A 20,043-nucleotide genomic window follows, 5' to 3' on the forward strand; every position below is an offset into this window, starting at 1 on the left:
CATCACGGTCCGAAACAATCGACATCGGCACTCCATGCCGAGATACTACTTCCCTTACGTATATCTCCGCCAACTTCTCCGCTGATGAACTCTCGCTGATGGCAAGGAAGTGTGCACTCTTCGTCAACCTATCCACAATCACCCAAATTGCATCGACTCCCCTGGCAGTTCTCGGCGATTTGGTGATAAAATCCATAGTAATCTGTTCCCACTTCCACTCAGGAATCTCCAAAGGATGCAACTTGCCATGCGGTCTCTGGTGCTCGGCCTTAACTCTACGGCAGGTCAACCACCTCTCAACGAACCAGGAGACGTCTCTCTTCATACAGGGCCACCAGTATTCCTTCCTCAAGTCCAAATACATCTTCGTAGCACCGGGATGGATATAGAATTTCGATCTGTGAGCCTCTTCCATCAAAGTAACACGCGTACCGCCCACGAACGGTACCCAAATCTGACCCTGAAACGTCAGAAGTCCTCGTCCATCCTTAACGAACTCTGAAATTAACCCAACGACCCGCTCTTTCTTCTGCATCTCGGATCGCATAGCCTCGGCCTGTGCCCCACGAATAGCATCCAATACAGGAGTCATCACTGTCAGTCTCAGGCATACATCTCGCAATGGAGTGCTCTCCGCCCTGCGGCTCAATGCATCGGCTACCACATTAGCCTTGCCCGGGTGGTACAAGATTTCACAGTCATAATCCTTGACCACATCCAACCACATCCTCTGACGCATATTTAGGTTGGGTTGATCCATCAAATACTTCAAACTCTTATGGTCCGTGTATATCGTACATCGAACCCCATACAGGTAGTGACGCCAAATCTTGAGAGCGAACACTACTGCCCCCAACTCTAAATCATGCGTGGGATATCTCGCCTCATGAGGCTTTAGCTGCCTCGATGCATAAGCTATCACATGACCTCTCTGCATCAACATTGCACCCAGTCCCGAAATCGATGCGTCGCAATATACGACAAAATCTTCCATCCCTTCCGGGAGAGCTAATACCGGGGCTTCGCACAGCCTCTGGCGAAGTGTCTCAAAGGAAGTCTGTTGCTCGGGTCCCCATAAGAATGCAACACCCTTCCGAGTCAATCTGGTGAGCGGCACTGCGATCTTGGAGAAGTCCTTAATAAACCTCCGATAGTACCCCGCCAACCCAAGGAAACTCCTGATCTCAGAAGGTGACTTCGGTACCTCCCAACTCATCACAGCCTCAACCTTGGCCGGATCGACCAATATCCCTGTCTGATTAACAACATGTCCAAGAAATTGGACCTCCCGCAAACCAGAAGTCACATTTGGAGAACTTTGCATATATCTTCTCCGACTTCAGTACCTCAAGGACCTCCCGCAAATGTTCCTCATGCTGCTCTCTAGATCGCGAATACACTAGGATGTCGTCGATAAATACAATCACTGACTGATCCAACATCGGCCTGCATACCCTGTTCATGAGGTCCATGAACACAGTCGGGGCATTGGTGAGCCCGAAAGGCATCACCACAAACTCATAATGCCCATATCGCGTCCTAAATGCTGTCTTCTGGACATCCTCATCCCGCACTCTTACCTGATGGTACCCTGACCTCAGGTGGATCTTGGAAAACCAAGATGCCCCTTGCAACTGATCGAATAAGTCATCGATCCTCGGTAACGGGTAACGGTTCTTGACCGTCACTTTGTTCAACTCCCGGTAATCAATGCACATCCGGTGTGAACCGTCCTTCTTCTTGACGAACAGAATACGTGCTCCCCACGGCGAGCTGCTCGGCCGAATAAATCCCTTCCCCAGCAACTCCTGGAGTTGCGAGGACAACTCTTGCATCTCTGGAGGTGCAAGACGATAAGGCACCTTCGCAATAGGCGCGGCCCCCGGAATCAGATCGATACCAAACTCCACTTGCCTCGCAGGAGGTACTCCTGGCAGCTCCTCGGGAAAAACATCTGGAAACTCACGCACCACTGGGACCTCCTCCACTGACCTCGATCTCTCGGTAGCCTCCCGCGTATCCATCACATACGCCAAAAAACCCTTACATCCCTGCTGTAGACATTGCCTCGCCCTAGCGGCCGAACAAAAAGCTGATCCCGAACGAGTACCCTCGCCGTACACCGTAAGAACTCCCCCACTAGGGTCTCGTATAGTCACCAGTTGACGCTCACAGTCGATGACAACGTTGAATCGGCTCAACTAGTCCATGCCCACGATGACACAGACATCACCCATCGCAATAGGAATCAGGTCAATTGGGAACTCAACCCCGAAAATCTCTAGCACGCATCCCCGAAGAACCTCCGTGGCACAAACCACCCTCTCGGCCGCTATAGAAACGCTCAGAGGCCGACTTAACGACTCACGACTAATGCTGATATACTGACTAAAAGCTAAAGATACAAAGGACCTACTCGCACCCGAGTCAAATAACACTAGAGCAGGCATAGAGTTCACAAGAAAAGTACCTACACATATATTAACATAAGCATAACATTTCGACTTTAAATAAATACGTGAATTACAGCATACCTGCCACAACATCGGGCGCAGCGCGGACCTCCTCCGCAGTCAGCTGAAAGGCTCTCCCGCGAGCCCTCGGGGCCTCGACCTTCGCCGGTCGAGTCTCAGTAGTCCTGGTAGTAGGTGTAGATCCCTGACGAAGCTAAGGGCACTCGGCCTTCCGATGGCCTGTCTGGTTACAATGAAAACAAACCATAAACCCCTTAGGACAATCCCTGGCGATGTGTCCCTCCTTGCCACACTTGTAGCAACCCCCAGCTCGACACGCCCCATCGTGACCCTTGCCGCACTTTCCGCAAGTGCCGCCCTTCGGACCTCCCGTCCTCGAATCGGTGGACTTGGTCCGCTTGGCTGCCGGCTGAGACTGGGCCGGCCGCCGGTCCACCTGCTGAGACTGGGCCGGCCGCCGGTCCACCTGCTGAGACTCGGCCTCCTCCCTGGCCTGGGTCTCCAACTCGATCTCGCGCTTCCTGGCATTCGCCTGAAGCTCAGTAAAAGTATGATAGGTGGAGTTCAACACAAACTCCCGGATATCCCTCCTCAAAACACCCAAGTACCGGCTCATCCGCGACTGCTCTGTAGACACCAGCTAGGGGCAGAACATCGCCCTCTCATGAAACTTCTGCGTGACCACCGCAACCGAATCAGTACCCTGCTTAAGGGTCAAGAACTCCTGAACCAATTGTTCCCTCTCCACTGGGGGAACGTACTCGTCCCTGAACATGGCAGTAAACCTCTCCCATGTCACTGCTGTAATCTCCGCCGAAGTGAAGTTCGCCGTCACGAACTTCCACCAATCCTTCGCTCCCAGACGGAGCTGGTTCAAAGCGAACCGTACCCTCAGGTGCTCCAGGCATGAACAAGTGTAGAAGCACCCTTCAATATCGGCGATCCGCCTCATCACAGCAATCGGATCCTACGTCCCATCGAACTCAGGGGGTTTCGTGTTGCTGAATTCCCGGAATAGCAACGAGTTGCCCCCTTGTGGCCTGGCAGCAACCACAGCTGCGGTAGCGGCAGCGGCTGCAGCTTCAGTCAGTGCGGCGTACCGCTCCTCAAACGTCTCCATCAAGGTGGTCTTAATAGACCCAAACATCTCCGGGATCTCAGCCCGGATCGCTGCAGCTACCTCCTCCTGAATCATCTGACGAATCTCCTCGTCGCTCACACTGCTCGAACTCGCCCCGTGGCGTGTTGTAACCATGATGTCTCTGAAATACAACATAAAATTATCAGAGACTCCATCAAGTACAATTGTACTTGATAACGCAACCCTACTCAGTCTCCGATATCCAGGGATTCTTACTTGGGTCTCCCACCGACCCGGTGTCTTCGGTAGTACGGGCCCAATACTACCGACCACACCGTATCAGCATTCGTCCCAAATCTTCCTCCCCAAAACCCCGAATAGTGAGTACTCTACTTTTGATATGCACTATCTACCTGCACGCTATCAAATATCTCATATCGGCAAACTCCCTAGACTAAGGCATCACAAATCAGGCCACTCTAGTCCTATCATGAATACCTAGTCTTCAAGCATGCATAACAATTCATAATTCATTGCATAACATAACATTGTAAGGTATTCTGGGGATCTTTACCGTTCGGGCGCTGACTGATCGTACATACTGCTTCTTTCTTGTTTACCACATTATCATTTATAAAAGTTTATGCCTTTATTTTTTTTTTAAAAATTTTCCTCAAATCCTCGGTTTGAGTTCAGTTACACCCGAAAGTACACCCGAATCCCTCAAACCAAGGCTCTGATACCAATTGTAACAACGCAAATTTTCAAACAAATTTTTCATTTCAAATAAAGCGTTTTTATTCAAACTAAATATAATTATTCCAAGTTTTATGTCGAAATGCAAATCATAAAATTCCCAAGATCTCAAAACATCAATCAGTGTGTACGCATCACGCCGGCGCCTTCCCACGGTCCTCGCTAGTACCTGAAACACATACAAAACAACTGTAAGCATAAATTCTTAGTGAGTTCCCCAATATACAACTTACACATATACGCCTTTCCAGGCCCTGACCTTCCGGTCTACACACAACGCCTTCCGGCCCATAACATAATCGCCTTCCGGCCCATAACATATTGCCTTCCGGCCCATAACATATTGCCTTCCGGCTCATAACATATGGCCTTCCGGCCCATAAAACATACACAACACATATAACAATTAACATTCCACATATAGCACATATGCCACATATCATATTCGACCTTCCGGTCACACAGTCAAACCCTTCCGGGTACAGTATAGTGAGAAGACTCACCTCGTGAATATCGAAAGCTAGCAAATCCCGAAATCACTCGTGCTCGATCCGCCGAGCTACAGACTCCCTATAATATCATATATCCCTTATTAACACTTTTATCTTTCAAGACAACTGACCCTAAGAAATCACATGTAGGTCAACTCTGGTCAACGGTCAACGGTCAACGGTCACCTTGACCGGACTCGGCGAGTGCTATGGCGACTCGGCGAGTCTAGACGTCCTCACTAATTTTCTGATGTTCCCTTTCTACTCGTCGAGTATCCCTCTTGACTCAACGAGTTCCTCGTGGAAGAATCGCGGGGCCACCCCGACTCCACTCGCCGAGTCTGAAGAACAGCTCGACGAGTCCCAGTTATTCTCCAAGCTACTCGCCGAGTCTGTTCATTGGACTCGGCGAGTCCATGCCATGCAGTCGACCAAACTGCTTCCTAAGGTCAGAATTGTTCCGACCATTCATGGGTCTGGTCCTCCTAAACTGGTCCATCACATAATGTCTTCATTTAGGTGCTCATGCTACACCCCAAGACTTATAATTTACATTTTGACCTAAGGCATAAGGATTCCAATCCAAAACCTCTATTGATTCCCGAAATGCTCAGGCATGGGACATTCTGGACCTCTAAAGGTCCCAATACAGGGTTCCAATCGTTTGGGGACTAAGGTAACATTCAATCTAGCCACAAAAAGGGTTCCATAAACCCTAAATCCATATACACATCAACATGGAAGAATGTAATTCGATTTATTACCTGAATAACGTGTTCTCTCTGTGTCCCCAACCCTCAGAACGTGACTTCTCTTGTTGTTCCCTTCACCAAGCCTTCTCTTCCTTGCACAACAACTCTTCCAACTCAACAATGGTCTTCAACCTTGCTCCAGATGCACACAATCGGATTAGGGTTCTTCTCAGAAGGCTAAAACGAACAATGACGGCCTATAAGTCCCTTTTATACATCCCAAAACTGAACGGCTAGGGTTTTCACTGAACAGCGCAGACTCACCGAGTCCATATCTGGACTCGTCGAGTCCAGACGCGAACCCGCGACCAAGTCTGCGGTCCTACTCGGCGAGTCTGGCTCCAACTCGCCGAGTCCCCTCTTAAAACACCCCAAAAACATGATTATAACAATACCTGAAATTCCGGGCTGTTACACTTATGAGGGACATGGAACGTCTACTATCAGGATCAAGGACTCATGCTAGCAGCTCTCGTTGCCAATAGAATCTCGTTGACTCATTTTTTGGATATAACCTAGTTTATCTAAAAACATTGGTCTAATTTCCTATCTTTGTAAATCTTAGACCTGTTAGGCCTTGATCTAGTCATAGTTCTATCTAAAAATTTCCTATCTTGGTTGATGTAAGGCCTACTTGTAGGCCATTTTCCTGAACTTGTTACATCTGTAATCCCAGTATTATTGACAGATATCTAATCATATGGAAATTATTATCCAAATGTTGTCATCTTCATTTAGTCATACTATTTATTTTATTGTTGGACTATGGGGAGTTAGTCCATGAGACACATTCATTATTCATTTATTATTATCCATATTGTCATCTTTTAATCGTATAGTTAAAGATGCCGCCACGCAGGAATCCCAGACGTAACCCTAACAACGAAACACCGACACCACCACCTCCACCCTCTCAATTTGATGCTGTCATGTTCCAGGCAGCAGTCAACGCAGCGGTAGCAGCTGCCATGTCACAGATCAATACTCATGTTACTACTGGTTCAGGAATTGGCATACATCCTTCCAACCATGGCGATAGTCATGGGCATCCCCGGGAGTGCACCTATAAAGACTTTACGAATGATAAGCCCCAAATGTTTAATGGAACGGGTGGTGTGATGATTTTAAGGCAGTTGATTGAAAGAACGGAATCAGTATTTGAAATCTGCTCCTAACCAGAGCACACCAAGGTCAAGTTTGCAACTTACACATTTACTGATAGGGCTTTAAATTGGTGGAATGGCCATGTTAAGGTACTTACCCTAATAGTTGCAAACACAATAAACTGGGAGAGCTTGAAAATCATGTTGATGAGGGAGTACTGTCCACGAGGAGAGATTCAAAAACTCGAGCACGAACTCTGGACTTTAGGAATGATTGGTACCGACATAGCAACTTATACCAACAGATTCTGCGAGCTAGCAATCCTTTGCCTAGATATGATTGCTCTCGAGAGCAAGAAAATAGAGCGATACATTTGGGGACTGTCGCCTCAAATTCAGTCAAGCGTGTTAGCTTCAAAACCTGACACTTTTGAAAGTGCCAAGGAGCTGGCACAATCGCTTATTGATCACGGAAATCATCAAAACTCAACAACTTTTGCACCAGAACCACACAAGGGAAACAACAATAACACCAACAACAAGAAGAATAGAGGGTGGAATAAGGGGAAGGGTGGGTCTTCCCAAGAATCCTCGAAGAAACAACAATTGGTTGCCGTAAACGCAGCGACGGTACCTACTACCGTTCCTAAAAATCTTTACGCAACAAAGCCTTATGTGGGCAACCTCCCAAAGTGCACCAAGTGCAATTACCACCACCACGGACCTTGTCGGGAAATGCAGTGCTCCAACTGCAACAGAAAGGGACAAACTGTCCGTTTCTGCAAGGCCCCCGTAAAGCCGATCACTTAAGTTCCCGGTGCTGGTGTAGGCCAAGCAGGCTACGGTTGTGGCGAGGTGGGCCACTACAAAAGAAACTGCCCAAAGGCAGCAAGTACCGGCGGAGTGGGACGAATATTAGCTATTGGTCACGAGGAAGCCGTAGCTGATCCTACAGTAGTTGCTGGTACGTTTCTTCACGATAATTCATATGCATGCATCCTATTCGATAGCGGAGCAGAGAGAAGCTTTGTGAGCCAAAACTTTATTCACTTACTTAAACGTAAACCTAGCATGTTAGAAGAATCATTCACTATAGAAATGGAAAATGGGAAAACGGAAAACACTAATTGCATATACATGAGTTGTACATTAACTTTAGACGGTCACTCTTTCCCAATCAACCTTATGCCAGTCCAAATAAAAAGTTTCGACATTATTGTTGGCATGGATTAGTTAAGTCCTCTTCGCGCCGACATCATGTGCTTTGAAAAAGTCATTCGTCTAAATCTCCCTAACCATGAAACATTAGTGATATACGGCGACAAATCAAGTACAAATCAAGCTCGAAAGTGTTTGCGGAAGGATTATCAGGCATTTCTTGCACACATCGTTGATACAAGTCGGGAGGTAAAGGATATAAACAGCATCCCAGAGGTACAGGATTTCCCCGGTATCTTCCCAGAAGAACTATCGGGATTACCACCACAACACTAAGTCGAGTTCAGAATTGACTTAATTCCAGGGGCTACCCCTGTAGCAAAATCACCTTATCGTATGGCACCAGCAAAGATGCAAGAACTTTCCAGTCAGCTTAACGAACTTCACCAAAAAGGATTCATTAGACCAAGTTTCTCACCTTGGGGAGCACCGGTCTTGTTTGTGAAGAAGAAAGATGGATCGTTCCGGATGTGCATCGACTACCGAGAGCTGAACAAACTCACTGTCAAGAATCGTTACCCTCTACCCCGCATTGATGACCTATTTGATCAACTTCAAGGAGCGAGCTACTTCTCGAAGATAGATCTACGATCCGGATATCACCAATTACGAGTGCTGGAGGAAGATGTTCCCAAGACATCCTTCCAAACCCGTTATGGACACTACGAATTTGTAGTGATGCCGTTTGGATTAACCAACACACCAGTAGTATTCATGGACCTAATGAATAGAGTGTGTCATCCTTACATGGATTAGTTTGTCATCGTATTCATCGATGATATACTTATCTACTCCCGAAGTAAGGAAGAACATAGTCAACACCTACGGAGAGTATTAGCAACACTACGATCGGAGAAGTTCTATGGGAAGTTCTCTAAATGTGAATTTTGGATTCGAAGAGTCGAATTTTTGGGCCACGTTGTTAGCGAAAAAGGGATACATGTGGACCCCTCCAAAATTAAGGCCATTAAGAACTGGTCGGCACCAAAGACACCTACAGAGATTCGTCAATTTCTAGGTCTAGCTGGCTACTATCGCAGATTCATAAAGAACTTCTCTAGCATCGCGAAACCTCTTACTACATTAACCCAGAAAGGCGTGGTCATTGACTGGGAAGCAAAACAAGAGAAGGCGTTCCAAAAACTGAAACAAGCCTTATGCACCGTACCAATATTATCCCTCCACGAAGGGATAGAAGATTTTGTAGTGTATTGCGATGCATCGAAGCAAGGGCTTGGTTGTGTTCTTATGCAACGAGGGAAGGTTATTGCTTATGCCTCCCGTCAGCTGAAGACACACGAAGTAAACTATACAACACACGATCTCGAGTTAGGAGCAGTGGTATTTGCTTTAAAGATCTGGAGACACTACCTGTACGGAACGAAGAGTACTATTTACACCGACCACAAGAGTCTTCAACACATTTTCGATCAAAAGGAGCTCAAGATGCGACAACGACAATGGGTCGAGTTACTCAATGATTACGAATGCGAGATTCGTTATCATCCAGGCAAGGCCAATGTAGTAGCTGACGCTCTCAGTCGAAAAGAATACACTGGTCGGAGAGTCAAATCTCTGAATATGACCATCCATTCCCACTTATCCACACAAATTAAGGAGGGTCAACTGGAAGCTTTACAACCCGAGCATGTGACAAATGAATCCCTGAGAGGAATGGAAAAGAATCTAGAAATCAAGGGTGGCGGAGCCTATTATCTCATGGACCGTATCTGGACACCAAGACATGGTGGTTTCAGGGATGTGGTCATGACTGAAGCGCACAACACGAGGTATTCCATTCACCCAGGTTCAGATAAAATGTATTTGGATCTTAAGAAACTGTACTGGTGGCCTAACATGAAAGCAGAGATTGCTACCTTTGTAAGTAAATGTCTTACTTGCGCTAAGGTTAAGGTCGAGTACCAAAAACCTTCAGGATTACTACAACAACCAGAGATGCCGGAATGGAAATAGGAACGGATTACTATGGATGTCATAACCAAGTTGCCCAAGAAAACGGGTGGACTTGATACCATATGGGTCATCGTCGACAGATTGACCAAATCCACGTATTTTCTACCAATCAAGGAGACGGACAAGATGGAAAGGGTTACAAGAACTTACATAAGGGAAATAGTACGATTGCATGGGGTTCCGATGTCCATTATCTCCGATAGAGATAGTAGATTTACATCAAGGTTCTGGCAGTCACTACAAAGTTCCCTAGGGACTAGATTAGACATGAGTACAGCCTACCATCCACAAACGGACGGGCAAAGTGAGAGAACGATACAAACTTTGGAAGATATGCTGAGATCCTGTGTGATTGACTTTGGAATGTCATGGGATATCCATTTACCTCTTGTCGAATTTTCATACAACAATAGTTATCATACGAGCATAAAGGCTGCTCCATTTGAAGCCCTCTATGGGCGCAAGTGAAGATCCCCTCTGTGCTGGACCGAAGTTGGCGACACACAACTAGCTAAAGGACGAGATACTGAAAACACTCTCATCGGTCCGGAAATCATACGAGAAATGACAGAGAAGATCGTTCAGATTCGTGAACGGTTGAAAGCATCTACAGACCGACAGAAAAGCTACGCTGACCAACGGAGAAAACCTTTGGAATTCCAAGTAGGAGACCGTGTTCTATTGAAAGTCTCGCTATGGAAAGGCTTAATACGCTTTGGAAAGCGTGGAAAGCTAAATCCAAGGTACATAGGGCCTTTCAAGAATCTCTCCAGAATCGGCCCTGTAGTTTACAAACTTAATCTACCACGGGAACTTAGTAACATACACCCACCCTTCCACGTGTCGAATTCGAAAAAGTGTCTGTGCGATGAGACTCTTGTTATCTCACTCGACGAGATCGAGATCAACGAGAGCCTCAACTTCGTGAAAGAATCGGTAGAAATCATGGACCGAGAGGTCAAACAAACGAAACAAAGTCACATACCCATCGTGAAAGTCCGTTGGAACGCCAAGCGAGGACCTGAATTCACATGGGAACGCGAAGATCAGATGAAACAAAAGTACCCGCATCTTTTCTCTGATTCACTAGTATCTTTCTTGCTTTAAATTTTGGGATGAAATTCCCTCTAATAGGGGGATGATGTGACAACCAGATATTTCAACTACATGTAAACGACCTAAAAAGTCAAGTATTGTAACCACGTTCGTTATAATAAAATTAACTTCGAAAATAAAATATCCAAAAATCACTAATTAAATTACCTATTATGTTAGATGTCATAAAACCGTGATCGTACGTAAAAAGAACGTCCAAATCCGACTTCGTATAAGAAAGTTAGGAATTTTCCAAGTTCGGCTTAACGACAGACGGCTAAAAAAACTCGAATCGGAGATCGAGCGACTTTTGGCCGGAATGACCTAAACGAGAATCGAAGGTCTCGACAATGGTATTTCAGCGGTAAAAAGTCTGGCAAAAACTGACATCAGATAAAGAAGTTATGAATTTCTAAATAAATTTTCTTACCACGACCTTTTAAAAATAAATAATAAAAATAATTTCGAAATTTGCCGATGGGATCTAAACGAAAGTTGTAGAGTATGGTCTCACCTTCATGTGGATATAATTAAAATATAAATTTATTAAATAATTAAAATATAAATTTTAATTAAAACAGAGTTCGTATAAACAAGATATGAATTTTTGAAATTTATTAAATAATTAAAATATAAATTTTAATTAAAACCCTTGGTATTATCCGAAGGGGAGTCATCAGATAGGGTCGAGTTACGCCCATTGTAAGCCCGTACACTCAGCGTACGCGAGGCCTTGGCATCGGATTGTCCACGTCGCGCCTATGCGAGGCTATGCCCCATCCCATCCGACCTCTGAGGCAGTTGAGGACTTGGTCATGCATGACGCACGCGTACGCCCAGCGTACACGCGTATGCCCAGCGTACACGCGTACGCCCAGCATACGAGGTTGGTGCCCAACCCCTATAAAAGGGATGCGAGGTTTCCGAAGAAAATGCACCATTTCTCTCATTTCTCTTACATTCTTGCCTCGTTTTCCGTGCCCGTGCTACCCCGAAGCCCCGATTACTTTGCTCAAGTCCTGAAGGTCGTTTGTGCTCCTGAGATTCCTGAGAATCCCAAGAAAATCCACTTTCTCGAGTCGAAATTTCGTCCGATTTTCATCCCGCAACCTCCGATCTTTCAAGTGACTTCATACCCCTATAATTCACACTTTTAAATGTTTTATGAGTATTTTAATATGCTTTTAAGGGGGAATACAAGTAAAACACTCGATTATTATTGTGTGTTATATAAACTTTCACTATACGTGTTTTAGCAAAGGAATCATATGTGATTTAAAACTATTATAGGGAAACTTTCATATGCAAATTATACCACAACAACATTTTATCTTTTGAAATGAGAAACGATTTATGTATTTATATAAATCAGATACTTTGCTTATACTACATTTATGTGTGTCGGTTTTGGCACTACAAAAACTACACTTTTCATAACAAGTGAACATTTTCACTAAGGGTTTACTATACAAACGAAACACACTTTTAGGAAACCATAATAGGTATAGTTTTACGAGAATACTACGAACTTTTACATACATGGAAATACTATTTCAAGAAGCTACTTTTATACACAATAACAAACAAACATTTTCACACGTAAATCTGTTTTATACTAAGTGTTGTGAGACATTAACTTCACGTACATTCGAGTACACATTTCAAGTCCTGTATTATATACCAGAATCCCTTGGAAGGGGAGCATGGTGTTTGTGTATAGATCTATACGGGCTTGACAACCCGCGCCCTGACTGTTAGCTACAGTCCACCATTTGGGGTGACAAACGTCAGAACATTCCAACGCCTGAAGAACGTTGTCTATAGGCATTCCTTGTCAACAACATGGTTATAAAACTCACATAGAGTATTAAAAACACAATGATTTACGGGGTTTTTCAGACGTATTGGAAATTTTATACGTACATACATTTTCTAGAAACAAACACTGGTCTTAAAAGAAGGCTACATTTATACTAGTAGAAAATATAGGATTTTCTAGTAACAAACAAACAAGAACAAAAACATTTCATTTCATACAAACATTGTCATTTAATACTTATGAAACTCACCAGCTCAAATGCTGATCTACTCTTTCAAAACTACTTGTATGTCCCAGGGATTCAGTAATTACAGGTAACAAACCGCTTTTGAAGAAGGAATGTTGCGGCACTAGTTTAAATTCATATTTTGACATCATATTGTAATTGGTTTTGAACATGTACTCTTTTAAACAATGTAAACTTTCAATTATATATATGATGGTTGTATTGCTTTCTTTACTATGTATTCATTTGTTACGTTACCACATGAAGTCATCCGCCCCCGAACATTTCCGCCGTTCCGGTTTAGGGGTGTGATAATGCAGATTGGCACCATGTCGCCACTAGGGTTAAAGAACACAAAATTTCATTGGATCATCTTACAAATAGGAATAAGTGGTTTCATATGCGTAAAAGACTGACCTTGAATGAAACAGTTGATAAAGTTCAATACCAGCAATTCAAGAAAGAAAGAGATTACTGTAAACAAGTCCTTTTGAGAATCATTGCAGTAGTGAAGTTTCCTGCTATACATAATTTAGCATTTCATGGATCCAATGAATAGTTGTATAAAAAACGTAACTATAAATTGTAATTATTTTTTGTTCTAATTCCACCAAATACCTTTTTGTTAATTATTATGACCGATTTAACTTCTTATGTGTTAATCGTATTTAATAGGTGATGGAAATTTTTTGGGTGTTATTGAAATGTTGGAAGAGTTTGACATGGTTATCAAAGAGCATGTGCGGCAGATCACAAGTGATGGGCTTCATGTGCATTATCTTGGCCACTTAATCTAAAACGAACTAATATATTTGCTAGCTCAAGAAATTAAAAAAGAACATATCAAGAAGATAAAGGAAGCAAAGTACTACTCAATCATACTTGATTGTAATCCCGATTCAAGTCACCAGGAACAAATTACTATAACAGTGAGCTATTTAACATTATCGTATAATTTTGTTATTGTCGAGGATTCCTTTTTAGGTTTTTTGAATGTTGATGATACCTATGGAAAAGGACTATTTGATATTAAACTTGAGGAGTTAAAGTCTCTTGGTCTTGAAATTGATAATATGTGTGATCAAGGCTTTGATAATGGAGCAAACATGAAAGGAAAGACACCAAGGAGTGCAAAAGAGATTTTTAGATATAAATCGTAGAGCATTTTACACTCCTTGTTATTGCCATTCTCTTAATCTAACATTATGTGATATGGCTAACAAGTATGTTAAAGGAAAGAACTTTTTTGGATTCATCCAACGGATTTATACTATCTTTGCAAATTCTACTAGGAGGTGGGAAATTTTGAAAGATAATGTTAAAGCTTGGAGTCTTAAGTCATTGTGTCAAACTCATTGCAAAATTCGGGTTGAGAGTGTAAAAGCTATTAAACTTCAACTTGTGGGTGTACGGGAAGCTTTACTTCAAATTGGAGAAAAAGATAATGATGCTGCAATTGCAAGTGAAGCAACTTCACTAGCAGAAAAAGAACTTGATGACTTTGAATTTTTGGTATCAACTGTTATTAGTATGAAGCAGGGACGAAGCTTATGTAGGGCCAGGAGGGGCTGTGACCCCGCGCCCCTTGTTTTTTTTCATAACTAACCCTTAAGTATTAAAATTTTTACATATTAAGCCTAAAACTAGAAATTTTGACTTTGGCCCCCCCTGTTCCTCAAATTTTATACATATTTTATTTTCGGCCCCCCCAAATCAACACTTCAAGCTCCATCACTGGTATGAAGTACTAAACCATGTGAATATTGTGAGTAAGAAGTTACAATCAAAGGATATGTATCTTGATAATGCTATTAAAGAAATAAACAAATTGATTAGGTACTTTAAGAATTGTAGAGAAACAGGTTTTTCAAAAGCGATGTTGAAGCTAAGGAGATTGCTATTGAAATGGGTATTGATCCAATATTTCCACAAAGCGTTTGATTGAAAGGAAAATATGGTTTAATGAGAGTTCAACTAGTGAAGAAGTTTCATTTACACCTAAAGAGAATTTTAGAGTCAATTATTTCTTATTCATTGTTGATCAAGTTATTTCTTCTCTTGAGACAAGATTTAAACAATTCAAAGAGTATGACAGAGTATTTGGTTTTTTATTTCCACATAATTTGAGGGGAATTGAAGATAAAGATCTTAAGTCTTATTGTCATTGTCTTAAAAAAGCACTCAAGTTTGAAGAAAGATCGGATATTGATGCCGATGAACTTTATATAGAGTTGAAATTATTTGAGACATTGGAAACCAATGAGTTTAGCAACCCTATAGATGTTTTGAAGTTTTTGAAAGAACTTGATTATTTCCCAAATGCAAGCATTGCATATAGAATATTGTTGACTATTCCAGTAAAGGTTGCATCTACAGAAAGAAGTTTTTTAAAATTGAAGTTTGTGAAATCTTACTTACGCTCCACAATGACACAGGAAAGACTTAGCGGTTTGACTATGATATCTACCGAGAACGAAATCTTAGAGAGTATAGACTATGAAGAGTTGATCAATCAATTTGCAATCAAGAATGTTAGGAGAGCTTCAAAGATTGTCGGTTAGCAGTTAGAATATGTAATTACTCATCAAAATACTATGATTTTGTTTTGTTTATTGCTATAAAATTTATTGTCATTTTAATAAAAATATTAGTTTATGTAAGTTAATTTGTTACATGTTAAGACCTAAGGGCTTTTTTGTCCATCTCGTCCTGGACATTTGAATCCTTAGAACCGGCCCTGGATACCAAAATACAATAAGTTAAGAAACACCTTAAGTAAGCAAATCCCAAACACGCTTAAGTAGGTGAGTAGACACAAATCCCTAAAGTTTAAAGTTCTAAAAATTTTAAATGCCATAAATTCTCAAAACGAACGATTAGTTTGATCATTTATAACACGTACTTTCACAATAGGAAAACTTAGCTAATTCGTTTTATTAATATTGTAGGTTACCTTATTGATTACATTTGGAATTATAATTAATGCAAATAACAAATAAAAGTAGGATTTTATTTCATACCGGTACTGAAAAAGTAACCACAACTTCCCCCCATTCACTTTGAGGCACCTGAAGTGCGTCCCAAACGGCTGTAGATGCCACCACAATATTATCAGGACAATTTTTAGAGCGACACTCGTCAATCACCTTAGCTTTTACACTTTTATCATGATAATATATTTTAATTACAAAAAAACACCCTTCCCCTTTATTATACCACCTGGAAGACAATGCCACGATCAACTCGCTATTCGAGTGGAACTTCCCGTCACAATCAGACGGCCTGCCACTATCTCCGCCCTTCTCAAAGCTGCTAATCGTCATCGGTGCCTGTGTAATATTGCCGGAAACAAGAAGTGAGCGTTTCTTGACATGTTGCTTGGAAGTTACGATTTTGCCCCTCGATTGAGCATTGGTGATAAGTATAGAAAAGAGAACCAGAAAGAGGATGGTGGTTTGCTTCATTTAATCTTTAGTCTATATTTGTTTGTTATGGTATATATTTCATTTTCATGTAACGAAATTGAATACATTGTGAAATGATTTTTTGTCGTGAGCATAGTTACGTTGATGCATGCTTTCCGTCATTGTTGAAAATGCAAGCAATTAGACAAATTGAGGTGGAAGTTGCCTTCTTTCCAAAACGCGTTGAAGAAGAAATGCAAGAAAAAAACAAATTGATGGTTGACAATCTCATTAAATTTTGGAAATTTAATTGGCTTTTACACCCGCAGGCAGCATTTTTACTTTAATTGTCTTTACGACCCTCTCCATTAACTGCATTACCCTTACTGATTCCATGGACCATGTATGCCTTCTCTTCCCTCTAAATCGATTTATCCTCTACTGTTCTTCATCATCAACAAAAGTACACTTCACATCAACCTATGGATGAAAAATGGTGGTCCTCCATATGTATGTTCGCAGAAAACAAGAGCATATATAGATATACTTCATATACTTGGAACTTTTTATCAATTTTCCACATAAATTTACACAGAGTACATGGATATGAGTTTAACTTATATAGGTACACAAGCTCATAGCAAATTTTAGTTTCTGTTAAATAGGTTAGTTTTGGTAATGCTTGGTAGAATTATAGAAGATGATTTTTTTCCTTTGAGAAATGGGGCTCTTTACTAAGTCAACCATAATATTCATCATTAACCAATATACTGGTCGGTATTATATTATCAGCGCATCCAACCACTAAACGTATGATTTAACTACTACTAATACACCATTCCATATCATTTTTTTAAAAATCTAATTAGGGGTGTTTGCGATGCGGTTTAGAGTCAAAGCCGCAAACCACACCACATGTATGGTTTGACATTTTCGAAAATCACAAACCGCACCACAAATGTTATAAAGCATGTTATATGGTGCCGTTTAATACTATAAAAGTGAACTGATAAATCGTGGGATATAAATTTTGAGGGTAAATTACACGAATGGTCCATATGGTTTGGGGTAATTAGCATGGTTGGTCCCTAGAAAGAATTTTTTTTAAGTCAGATTACCCCCATCATATGTTTTTATCATGCATTTGGTCCCTATTAAACATAAAAAAACAATCTTACCCTTTCAAATTAATATTAAAATTTTTTATTTAGAAAATAGATTTATTAAAACAATTCATATTGGTAATCTGCACCATGCATCAAATATCTTCACCTCCTCACCATCAAGTTTGCCTCCCTAATCCTCCTCACTGGCGACTTGAACTCCTCCCTCCCATATCTTTAGTGGCGAGTTGCATTTGAGTCCTCTCCCTTTCTACCTCTCACTTCATTAGTGATGGAACCCCAAAATAACCCCTTTGCGACCTAAATACCACTGTAAGACTGCGATTCACAATGATGTTGTTGTCGTGTAACCCATCGTCAATGTCAAACCGACCATTATTGTCCAACAATCGTCCGCCGACCTCTCTCTACTCCATCAATATACTCTGTCCCTCTTTATTTCACCAGTGGACAAACATCGATGGTTAATTTGCAATAATCGAGTAGTGATTACTAATCGTTCGTTGATTTTTCTATTTACAAATCGATTGTCAATGTTTGTGTGCTGATCTAGTTTCAGGTTTTGGGGATGGCCTGCGATAAGTTCCCTTTAGCTGCAAAATCAACTTTGCCTATGTTTTATCTTCAGTTAAAAATGAAGCTTTGGTGTGGTAGCTAGTTTTCAAATATCACATATTCTTGACTGCCAAAAAGGACTTCAACAAGTATGCAATATGGTGAAGTTGGAGCAAATGTAATGAATTTCTAGGTGGGTTTCTGTAAATTACAATTTGGTGGTGGGTGGAGCAAATAATGTTGAATCGGAAATCTGGTAGATGAAAATATGTTTTATAGGATTGCAAATTTGAGTTTAGTGTATGGGAACTAGAAATTGTTAAGGAGTTGTATATCAATCAGGAATCAGAACCACTGTGTAGCTTTATATGGTATCTAAATTATATTTTGATGGTTTTGCTGGCAAGAACTCATGTATGATAGCTAAATGGGAGCTTCTGGATGTTTGCTGGAGTGATTATACGATGCAGGGGAAAAAACTTTCGATCTTAATGAAAGAAAAACATAAATCTTTGTTTTCAACTTTTTTAGAGAAGGTGGCTATAAGTTGGGTAGTGGTGGTGGGGAGACCGATGATGGTTTAGTCGAGGATACCGAAAGTGGTGGTGGTGTTGCAGGTGCTGGCGATGACTATTAAGATGGTGGGACCATGTTCTCATTTTATTAATATTTTTCAAATTTAATTTAATAATAAAACCTAATTAAAGATATCAATAAGGGTAATGTGGTCATTTCAAGTTAACAAGAGACTAAATCTGAAACAAAAACAAATTGTAGGGATGATCCGAATTAAAAATTCTTTCCAGGGATCAACCACACAGATTACCCCAAACCATAGGGACCACTCGTGTAATTTACCAAAATTTTGATTTATCATATACATATTAACCTATTGTTTTACTTCAACAAATAAGTCAGTAAGACAAAAATTTACATCGGTTTTTGATTAATGATTTCAAGTTACTACATCAAAAGATGGTGTGGTTACATCAATTAGAACATATACAATCCAGAAGGCCCAATAGAACATATACAACCAGAAGGTCCAATGGTTACTCAATTTAATATAGATAAAAAACTTGAGTTAAACCTAAAAATTGGAAAATAACAGTAAACATCATTATAGCATCTACAATGCATAGTTCAATGAAAGACTTGAATGAAGTCGCATGCCTAATTAGAATTTAATGGATTAAACTCTACGATTTTGGGATGTGATGTTAGCATTCAATGAATATTGAGTTCAGTAATGAATAAAAAACATTTTAACTATTAAATATATATTTAATTGAACTCTATTGAGCTCAATGCATTGTAGGAAAATTAATATAGAGTTGTATAGTAAGTAAAATTATAAATCCTAATAAGTTTAATGCATTATTGATGCCATTAACTTCAAAATAATATATATGTCATTAATGCTAAAAATATTCTTGGATATTAGCACATAAAATAAGAAATATATAAAAACGCAAAAAGGAATGCATGTTAATTTTCGTAAAAACTAGGGAAGATTCCCCACTTTGCGGGGGTTGGAAAGTATTCATTTGTAAACCACTAGTAACTAAATTATTTTTCACTGATTTTGTTTTTGTTGGTTATCAACCGACTACATGCAATTAGGTAGGCTTATAGGCATCATTTCCTTCAATACCATAATACTTAAGCACCAAAAGGTTAACCTGCAAATGCAAAATGGGAATGCAATATCAGTTGACGATATTAATGTTAATAATTTCATATTTATATGATCTGAATCTTTAAGCTTTTAAACAACATTTAAGGATTTCAGTCAACTTTTAAGCAAAGTCGCAAAAATTTCAATTTCGGATTATTACCCCCAAAATAGATTTCAATGGCCTTTCATATTCATACATCAAATATAACAGTATTGTAAATTTGAGGAATAGAGAAAAGTTTTGCATACCTTGCTTCAGCTCAAGTATAGAAGGCAAGCAACATCCCATTGTG

General features: G+C 41.0%; 2 protein-coding genes across 2 annotated transcripts; one reads left to right on the plus strand and one right to left on the minus strand.

Annotated features, from left to right (window-relative positions):
- Window positions 1–14,201: 14,201 nt before the first annotated feature.
- Window positions 14,202–15,550, plus strand: LOC145036387 (uncharacterized). Its single transcript, XM_078984832.1, has 2 exons — window positions 14,202–14,501; window positions 14,924–15,550. The coding sequence occupies exons 1-2, from the start codon at window positions 14,202–14,204 to the stop codon at window positions 15,548–15,550; spliced, it is 927 nt and encodes a 308-aa protein (XP_078840958.1).
- Window positions 15,551–16,003: 453 nt separating this feature from the next.
- Window positions 16,004–16,453, minus strand: LOC145036388 (putative ripening-related protein 2). The gene has a single exon (XM_078984833.1). The coding sequence runs from the start codon at window positions 16,451–16,453 to the stop codon at window positions 16,004–16,006; it is 450 nt and encodes a 149-aa protein (XP_078840959.1).
- Window positions 16,454–20,043: the final 3,590 nt, after the last annotated feature.

Source organism: Lactuca saligna, chromosome 3, assembly GCF_052625555.1.
Source record: "Lactuca saligna cultivar CGN05327 chromosome 3, ASM5262555v1, whole genome shotgun sequence".
NCBI classification, from domain to species: Eukaryota; Viridiplantae; Streptophyta; class Magnoliopsida; order Asterales; family Asteraceae; genus Lactuca; species Lactuca saligna.